Source organism: Primulina tabacum, chromosome 17 (genome assembly GCF_025594145.1).
Source record: "Primulina tabacum isolate GXHZ01 chromosome 17, ASM2559414v2, whole genome shotgun sequence".
In the NCBI taxonomy this organism is placed as follows: Eukaryota; Viridiplantae; Streptophyta; class Magnoliopsida; order Lamiales; family Gesneriaceae; genus Primulina; species Primulina tabacum.
In genome coordinates, this window is record NC_134566.1 from 31649763 (window position 1) to 31660454 (window position 10692).

At 28.1% G+C, this 10692-nt stretch overlaps 1 protein-coding gene across 1 annotated transcript; it reads left to right on the forward strand.

Moving 5' to 3' along the window:
* Positions 1-8335: 8335 nt before the first annotated feature.
* LOC142530705 (uncharacterized) lies at positions 8336-10423 on the forward strand. Its single transcript, XM_075636521.1, has 5 exons — positions 8336-9176; positions 9309-9766; positions 9867-9886; positions 10025-10145; positions 10220-10423. Exons 1-5 carry the CDS (start codon positions 8336-8338, stop codon positions 10421-10423), a joined length of 1644 nt encoding a protein of 547 aa, XP_075492636.1.
* Positions 10424-10692: the final 269 nt, after the last annotated feature.

A 10692-nucleotide genomic window follows, 5' to 3' on the forward strand; every position in this document is an offset into this window, starting at 1 on the left:
GAGGGCCTCAAGCTGTCATATCGGCCATTATTTTTCGACTGTGCAATAACAAAATTAACCTTTTATACAAACTTTAAGAATATAGTGTAATTCTTCTATTAATTTTATCATCTATATACATATACAAGTGTGGATAAAGTACATTTTTTTCCAATTGTGTAATGAAAAAATTAACCTTCTATACAAACTTTAAGAATATAATGTAACTACTCTATTAATTTTATCAAATAACTCATCTTTATAATCCATTTAAATGTTTTATCCTTTTAATCTTCTCTCTACATTTTTTTCTACTGATTTTATTGTAATTTTGTAATTATATTTTTAGTGTAATTTCTAATTAAGTAATAAATTATAGTATCACAAAAAGATATATGAAAAATTTATAACTATATATGCAATAATAGAATAACTAACATATTTTATGAATTTTTTAACAAAGAATCGAAAGTAAATAATTTAATTTTGATTTTAAAAGATAGTATGATTTCAAAAAAATGTGAAAAAAATCATTTATAACGAATATATATGTTATATGCATAATTATTAAATTGTCTAACTAAAAAATCACATGTATTGCTTGTAAAATCAATCATCAATCAAAACTTTGAATATGTAATTCATGAAAAAAGATTTAATGAGCAATAAAAAGACACTAAGTTATTTTCTACTATAAAAACAATATATAATATAATCCTTATAATAAATATAATTATAATGATCATTTATTAGATTTTTCAAAGTATGAGAATCTTTATATATGATATAATTTAATATCTTTATTTAATTATTTTGAAATCAAACTAATTAATTCAATAGATACAAAAATAACATTTTTTTATGAAAGTTTATTTTCTTTTGTTATATTTTAAATTTTAATGGTGAAAATCATACCAATAGTTTAAAATATATATTTAATAATTGTTATATGAGTTTATTTGATATTTTTCATATAATATTATTTGAATATGCATTTCTTTACATATGTTGATTTATTTATTATTTTAAAACTTATATAATAAGAAATTAATAGTCATAAAAAAGATCGATATATAGAATTTATTATCCATGATATAAAATTGTAAAAATAAAAAGTAAAAAAAATTCTTTAGGAGGTTAAATTAAATATTATGAGTTATATTTTACTATCAATATTACTATTTAATTTGTTTTAATATTGTTTTTATGAGTTGGTCACAATGATTTTAAATTGATAATTATTTGTCTTTAGTATTCTTCGCTTTTGGATATTATGATTTATATATTGATAAAATCCATAATTTGGTTGATTTTTTTGTTATTATGTTTTATACGTGGTGTTTGAATATAATTTTTTTAGAAATTTGTTTCAGTTCATTTTGTTCTATATATTATGTTCATTATAATTTATTATATAATAAAAAATCAACTGCTTGAATTTTAATTTAGGAAATAATTTTGAAACTAAGTTATATAAGTTCTTATAAATCGTCTAATATGATAAGAAATTAAACCATATAAATAACAAAATGATTCAAATTATTTTTTAGAAATTCAATTTTTTTAAAATTTTTATAATATAATTGATATTACGTGCAACGCAGGTTCATATGCTAGTAATCATCAAAATGTCGCCCGACTTTTCATCCATATAGTCTAAGTCATACTTCGCGTTAATGAATTTCCAATTAGGTTCTGCTTCAAGGTTTGTATTAAATAACTTGTGAACATGTGGAAAATGGCTAGAGAGCTAGAGTGGATTTCTCTAGTGACTGAGCCTGAAATTTACAAGCTAGAATAGATTTCTCTAGTGACTGAGCCTGAAATTTCCAAATAGGTTCTGTCATTTCCTTTGTTTTCTGTCGTCAGTAATTGAACAAGTGGTCTTATATTGAAAACTCAATAATTTGATAAACATTTTAGGTGCATGCTCATAATTAAAATGAATGCATGACCAATTAATAACCAACATTGTCCTTTCCCCTTCAAATCCTTAATTTCATCATAATCTACTCTAATACATGGTTACTTCGTAACATTCGATATGGAATATGGGTATACTTGAATGAATCATGTTCTTTTTCCGCTTGACTTTGTAGATCTTGAAATGAAGATTATCATAGTGTAATATATATTGGAATAGTTACAAATCGATTCGCTTCACTACTCTTTGGAACATGATCAGTTCTTTGAACGAAGACCTACTCGGAATTTGACGAGTGGCCATGGTTGTTTGGAAGTAAATATGCATCATGAAGAACAACAAAGAAATGAAAGAATTTGTGGACTTGCTTCTAGTTAATTAGATAATGCTACTAATAGAATAAATATGTTCATTAGAGAGAAGTATGTTCTTTAGAATCTTGATTGGATGATGATCAGCAAGTTTACGTGAGATGTCTTGTGAAATTTTGAGAAGCATAGCACGTTAGGAATCACATGCATGGAATATAATTCCATACTCCCCACCGTCTTCAAGACGAGGAATATGGTGTTTGATTTCAACTGAGATTCTTAACATATCAGCTGTAATAGGCCTTTTTTCCGCCATTTACCAACTTTGGGGTAGCTTATAAGTAAATAAAACAGCATAATCTAATTCCAAGTAATTTGAATTATGTGAAGCAAACACGAATACGGATACAAAAGCAGACACCTGCTATATGAAATCTTGCTTGGCTAGGGACGAAACAACAGTAGTTTGCTTGAAGTTGGTTGGGGGTGGGGGGCGACGGAGTAACAAAAAGATCAAACAAAGGAGAAGCAAGAGCAGGGGAATGGGTGAATGCTTTGCATTTGGTCTTCGAAGGGATCCTTACCAAGAAGCTAACTATCCAACGTGGGCTTTCGTTGTTTATCCTAGTTTTACATTTCAAATATTGAGTTATACTCAAAGTTGTACATATACTGATCAGATATTTGTCAGGTGTTTCCTGATAAGAGACTATTTTATTCCACTCTAGATCACGAAGGACAATTTCAATTACACTCCATGCAAGTTGAAGGAAAAGACCAAACGAAAGTAGAAGAATTCAAACACAAGAAATCTTTGCAACACCTATATTTATTCAAGAAAATGTGTGGTACGAGCTCTGCAGACCGATATAAAATTACGGGCACTTGCGTTTATTATCACGGGTTGTCAGGGTTGCATAGCAAGCACAGGCCTCGTAATTCCCAGACGTCCCCGGCGGAACACAGTTGCATCTGGCGCAGCATGTGCCGCAAGCTTTCTTGCACAGTCTTGGCCTCGACGACAATTTGCACCTCACCTCACAGGCTCCCCCGCAGTCTGCTTAGTAAAACACGAAAATATATATATCTATTATCTATTATATATATAAATATGTGACTTTACGTGAATTTACCTTTATCTCCTTGTTAATTACTTACTTTACATTAATTGCCTATTTTAATTGTGTCTTTCCTTTCTCCTTATTCATATTTTAAATATGTGTGAGCCTAAATGAGTTCCTGACAATATGTTCGTCAACATATTCTTTTTAAGTTAGTTTTATCAGTATCATGAGGGTAATATATTTATTACAATCTATAAATATTATTATCTTTTTAAATTAATATTCACTTTCATGTTTGGCATGTTATGAGTCTGGTAAAATGCGGAATAATAAATTCAAACGAACGAATACACAAAAGTTTGGGGCGAAACCAGAATTATATGGTAGCGGAAATTAATATATAAATTTTTTTTTAGTGAATTTATCGATGTTAAGATGTATAACAAATCTTATATCATAATATATAAAATTTCAACCTTATAAATGAAATAAATCAAACATATATGAAATATACAAAATTTTATTACATATATAATCAAGTAATTTATTATAATTGTATTTTATTCTACAAGAATTCTTGTCAAACTCAATGATTGTGGATTTAACATCTATTAAATCAGCAAATTAAAGAGCGTGTCAATTAAACTAATTGAGTAATCACATATTCCTGAATTTCTTAATTAATTTTTTATCTTGATAATTTGTTTCATTTAATATTTTAAATTATAAGACACCGCTACTATAACTAAATACACATTTTTTTTAAAATGTTCATAAGGAATTAATCACTAACTTATATGGAAAAGCATATATCGACATAATATATTGAAAACATTTTAATTAATTCAGCGAATTTGCTGAAAATTTTCTGATTAATTAAGAAAAATTCATTTATAATAATCATATTTAATCTTTTTGGGCTAACACCATTTACTTTATAAGATATTCATCGCAATTTTTTATTTGTATGTTAATCTTTAAATCTGAATTAGGATGTATATTGTTTTTCTAAAATTATTAAATAATGAATTAATACATTTATTCGACACTTCAATATTAACATTTTAAAATATATTAATTTTATATTGTATGCGTGAAACACTTCTAATCATGATTATAAAAATTCAATAAAAATTCTAAAAACGAATTAGGTAGAACATAAAAAATTACGCAATTAATCAAAAGACATAAAATAAAAACTAAATAATTGTCTATTACCTATAAACTACTAATACCAACTTCTAAAGATTGTAGTCGGTGAGGGAGGCCACTATGTACTAAAAAAATAAAAAGTTAATGCTTCAATGAGTCACACTGCAAAGTTAGTGAAGTAAAAACGAAAGACAAAGTGGGTTAATAAAAATATTATAATGGGCTAAGTTGAATGAGACTCGTATATATAAGTATCTCACCTTATGTTTTGTCACTGTACAAACCGAAAGTTTATGCACTGTAGTGTTCTACATTTTCTTAATTTTTCTCTTGATTTCAAATTTAATTTCATCATCTATTGATCTTTAAAGATATATTAGAATTTTTCTAAAAATCTAATCTTAAATGTGATCAAATAACCAAATAATTATTATACTTTGTATACAATAATAAATAGATCAATATATTTAAGATAGAAAAAGTAATGTATTGAGAAGAATAAAAAAATAATGTTAGAATTAATACTATAATTATCTAATGTAAATATTAATTTAAAGCTATAATTATTTAGACTAATTAATTGTATTCTATAAAAATATATTTACCGTTCAAACTTTATAAATGCAATGAATTTTTCTCAATATAAGGGTACACAAATGTTCCTGATAAGATATTTAAACAATTAGAAAAATTAAATATATTATTTTTCTGGAGATAATACAAATATGACATTAGTAATTTGATTGTGCTAATTATACTTATGAGTTAATATGAAATATTAAAATAAGTGTCATAAGAGTCAGTAAAAAGATGATTTATTGTCAAAAATATTATTCTTATAAATTGCAAATAAATGACAACATTTAATAAATATTTTTTTAAATCAATACATCAGTACTTTTTATGTGATGATAGATTGTTATAATAATTAGGGGTGAGCATTCGGTCGGTTCTGTTACCGATCGAACCGAATTAGTCATAACCGGATCGAACCGAAATATTTAGCAATAACCGAACCGATCGAATTAATTTTCATAACCGATGAAAACCGAAGCGAATTAAAATCGGTTAATTCGGTTGGTAACCGAATTAACCGATTAGTTTAAAAAAAATTTGTGATTTGACTTTAATTACATATGTAGTTTTTTTGAACACTACAGTCTAAACAAATGCATAAAAACATAAAATCACATACATCACAAATTTTCTTTAGAATTAGAGCTGATTTTAATATTAAAAATAAAAAATATATTAAAATGATAAATAATAAAAATTTATTAAATAATATAGTTATTATATCGGTTAATTTGGTTAGTCGATTTCAAAATTATGAAAACTGTAACCGAATCGAATTAACCGATATAACCGATTTTTTTTTAATTTGAAAAACGAATTTCCGAAATAACCGAACCGAATTTCTGAATTGACTCGGTTCTGTCGGTTAATTCGGTTTAACCAAAATTTTGCTCACCCCTAATAATAATGTGTAGTTTATATGTTATCAAGTATAAGTGTCTAATAAATTAAAGGTGACTAAGAAAGTAAAAGCATCCCGTAGAAATTGTTGTCAATTTACATGAAAGAGAATAATAATCAAACAACATGGTAAATAAAAAATTACATATCATTGATTGTCAAAAAAGTTTGTAATAATTGAATATTATAATAAAATATATGCATTATTGAGAGAATATGACAAATAATAAAAGAAAAAAATATGATAAAAAGATATGAGAAAAATTTTAGTAGTCCAAATCTTTTTTTAAAATTAAAAAATATGTTTTTTTAGTTACTAATGCTAATTAACACGAATTGTCAAAATTTACAATACTATTATCATTATCTTTTGTTGAGTTATATAATTTTATTTCAAATTCTAATTACAACATATGTTTCGTACGTGCAACGCACATGCATTATTTCTAGTATCTATATCTATATAAATATACAGATTGAATTGTGAATTTACTCTATTGTCCTTATCCTTATTAAAAATTGTACTTTAATGACACTTTGTCTTCCTCTTATGTAATTAGTTAATTATTAATCCATTGACTAATTAATTCTATTGTCCTTGTCCTTATCAAAATTGTACTTTAATGACCTATTTGTCTTCCTATTATGTAATTAGTTAATTATTAATCCATTGACTAATTATTCATTACTCTTTCACTCACTTTCATGGCATGACTACTGCCTCTTCACTCCTTTTCATGCACTTTGGTGTTCTATTTCGTTACAATTTTGATGGCTCGTGCATCTATTTCGCTAACATTTTCTGTCTACAATTTTGATGGCTCGTGCATGACTACTGCCTCTTCACTCATTTTCATGCACTTTGGTGTTCTATTTCGCTAACATTTTCTGTCTACAATTTTGATGGCTCGTGGAAGAAGATCGAGTCTTGTCTCCAGTTTTGTAACAAGGTAATTTCCTTCTGTGTCTATGCTTGTCTCTATGGGTTTTTCTGTTGTTTGCTACAGTTATGTTTTCTGCTTCTACTAGGAATACCCACGAGCATGAGCTTTCTCGTGTTCCAGTTACATCTCCTTCGAGTGAGAATCTTTAATCCCTGCTCCATCTTTGTTTCTTTGTTTCTTTTTCCCCTCGTCACGTTCGGTCTTCTATTTCTTGCATGGCAGATGTTTCTTTCTCTATTTGATTTTTTCTCCTTGCAGCCCATCCACATCTTCTGCCGCAACTTGGTTTCGGTTGTCTGCCCCATTGTGAGTTCACTCTTGTTCCTCGTCTATTTATATAGATATTTTTTTGTTCTTCTCGTTGTGTACTTTTGTGGTCTCTAAGTTTTATTCTGTTTGGATCTTGTTGGTCATCTATTAATGTTGTTCATTTCATTCGCTATTTTCGTTGTGCTTCGTGTGACTTTTAAGTTATATTCATTGGTTATCTTTATTTGCACATACTTATTTTTCCTGCCATAAAATATATTATATTCATAAAAGTATCGGATAAAAAAACTTTTGGATTTTGTTAAATGTAAAATGAAAAATTTAGAATTCATTTATTCCATAATTTTATCACTTTTAAATTGAAATGGGAAAAAAAAATGTCTGCATCAACAGAAACACATAATTACTAATTACTAATTACTAAACTTTTAAATTCAATAGCCGATATATGAAATTTTTATTTTGCAATATATCAAAATATTTCTTCAACAATTAATAATTCGAATCCATATATAATAATATTAATTATTAAAAAAACATATGGCTTTTGTAAATTGTAAAATGAAACATTTATATTTCATTTATTCCATATTTATATCAATTTTAAATTGAAATGAAAAAAATGACTGGATCTATAGAAGCACATATTTACTAATTACTAAACTTTTAAATTCAATAGCCGAGATATGAAATATTTATTTTGCAATATATCAAAGTATTTGTTCAACAACTAATGATTCGAATCAATATGTAATAATATTATTTATAAAATTAATTGGTTTTGTGAAAATACCTTACAAATAATAGTAATAGTGTTATACATTCTTTTATTAAAATAAATAATACAAAAAATTATGCTAACAGAGGTTTCGGACATATTTTTACAATTTATGTATTAATTATATTTTTCATAATCTTAGTTTTTTACAAATAATACAAAAATGTTTATATTTAACAAAACAGAAAATAAAAAATTATAAATTTATATGTCGAGGTTTAAAACTTATTTATTAGATAAAAAAAATATAAGTGAATAAAACAATTTAAAAAATGCAAACTGATTTTGCGAGATTTTTATTTTATGAAAAGAAGGGATTGGACCAATGTAAAAGATGTATGCATATCAATTCTACCTATTCTTCGACTCTTGATTAAATTATCTTCTTCTCGACAGTCAATGAGGTGGACTTGGACTACTTACATGTACTTGCGCCCATGTCATGTTGTATTTTTTGTGTTGCTAGGAGGTTTTCTTACGAACCTCCATCGTTCTGCTGTGATTCTGGCAAGATTAGGCTGGCTTTACCGGTTGCTCCGACAATTCTTATCGACTTGTTTAAAGACGTGTCGACTCCTTCTGCTCTTTTGTTCCGTCGAAAAATCCGCCTTTATAACAGTCTATTTGCGTTCACTTCTTTCGTTGCTCGACTTGATAAGAATTTAGCTTCATCGAATCATGGCGTGTATACATTTCGTGTATCGGGCCAAGTGTTTCATTCATTGCCTCCTCTTGTCCCATTAAAGGACAGACCCAAATATTTCCAACTCTATTTCTGGGATAGCGATAATGAGTTGCATAACAGAATGTCTGTTGTTGATGATTCAGATGTCGATGAGGGCATTATGTTGTTGTTAATGGATTTATTAAAGGTTAACCCATATGCCCAGCTTCTAAAAAGGATAAATCAATATCCTATGAGTAGAGGCCTAAGATTGCATATTTGTAAGAATGTGCTTGTTGATCAAAGGTGTTATAATTCTCCATCTGCAGATCAAGTTGCAGCTATTTGGTTGGAAGGTAGTGATATTGTGAATATTCCTTACGATCGAGATATATTCGTGCACGGAAATGATGGGCTAATGCATCAAACAATGCATTATTTTGGATGTTATGATCCATTGCAGTATCCGTTGTTTTTCCCGTATGGTGATAGTGGTTGGCATCAGCATATCCCTAAAATTAGTAATGATTTAGCCTCTGGAGATGTTGTCATTGATGTTATGCCAAATTCAAATGTTTCTTCTTTTTCCGAGGTTGTCCCGTATTTCACCAGCGGTGAGATTTCTTTGCTTTTTCTTTTCTTGATATATATTTTTGTATTTATTTTCATCTTTTAATATCTTAATATATTGTTTCTCTGTTATTTTTTTAATGGGATATTGATTTTTTCCCCACTTTGCATTGCAGCCGTCCATGGGAAAAATGATGGGATGGTGTCGTGCAGGGAGTATTACTGTTATAAGTTGCAGATTCGAGATACTGATATGTCTGTTTTGTTGTATGGTGGAAGATTGTTGCAACAGTTTGTTGTTGATATGTACATCAAGTTGGAAACAACACGACTTGACTACCATCGACGAAATCAATCAGAGATCCGAGCCGAAATGTATCAAGGAATAGTTGATAGTGTTGTTAATGGAGAAACTCGTGGAAGTGAAATCGGACACCGTGTTGTTCTTCCTGCATCATTTATTGGAGGGCCTAGAGATATGCGTAAGAGGTATCTTGATGCGATTGCTTTGGTAAGAGCGCTTGGGAAGCCAGATTTGTTTATTACGATGACTTGTAATCCAGAATGTAAAGAAATTAAAGACAATCTTTTTGTTGGTCAAGTTGCTCAAGATCGCCCAGATTTAGTTTCACGCGTATTTACATAGAACAACTACTATTTGATACGGAGCAAGATAAAGAAAATCGAAAACAAAGCTACTCCATGGTATGAAGCATGTGATCATTGTTTCCAAGCTGCTACAAAAACCAACAAAGTAAGTTGTACTAATTGCATAAACTATCCAATTACCATCATTCCAAGGTAATAAAAAATACAAATACCCAACTCAAGTTTTAGACCACATACACTAACAAAAAAGAGATGATCACTACTTTACTTCTTTATGTTACAGGTACATAATAACAACTACAATTGAAGATGGGTATGAGACAGGAAAAATAACATTATTTGGAAAAGTTGCAACATATTTTGTTGGATGTTCTGTTGAAGATTTCATTCAAATTCATAACCAGGTATAAGATAAAACAAACAAATGATTTTATATCTACATAAATAGAATATCTAACAATAAAAATTTGCAATGCAGAATTTACCAAATAACCCATATAAAAATTTGCTAAATCAACCGAGCTCCAAGCTCTACACATTCTTGTTCAAGTTGGATAATTCAGTGGAAAAACGTGATGGAGTGTTAAAGATTGTGGCTGAAGCTAATGAGATACATGACAAATATCCAACAACAAATGTCAATCAGGAAACAAAGATCTCGGAAGATTATCAAGTCAACTAAACAAAGCAATGTACCACCAAAGGTAGAAATATCAAATGAATTCAACATAAATAGAAACATGAAGATCCATGAAGATGAAGATGAAATAGAGATTCAAGATGACGAACCAATTGTCGAGTACAAAAGAAGAGCTAAAAAGATAAAAACCGACGGGTGCAAAATCATTTCAGGAGGTCTTCAAATCAAAGACAAGAAAGTGTGATGATTTCATTTGTAATCAAATAATTAAATATTTATCTATTAAAAGTTATTCTTCTTTCAAAATAATT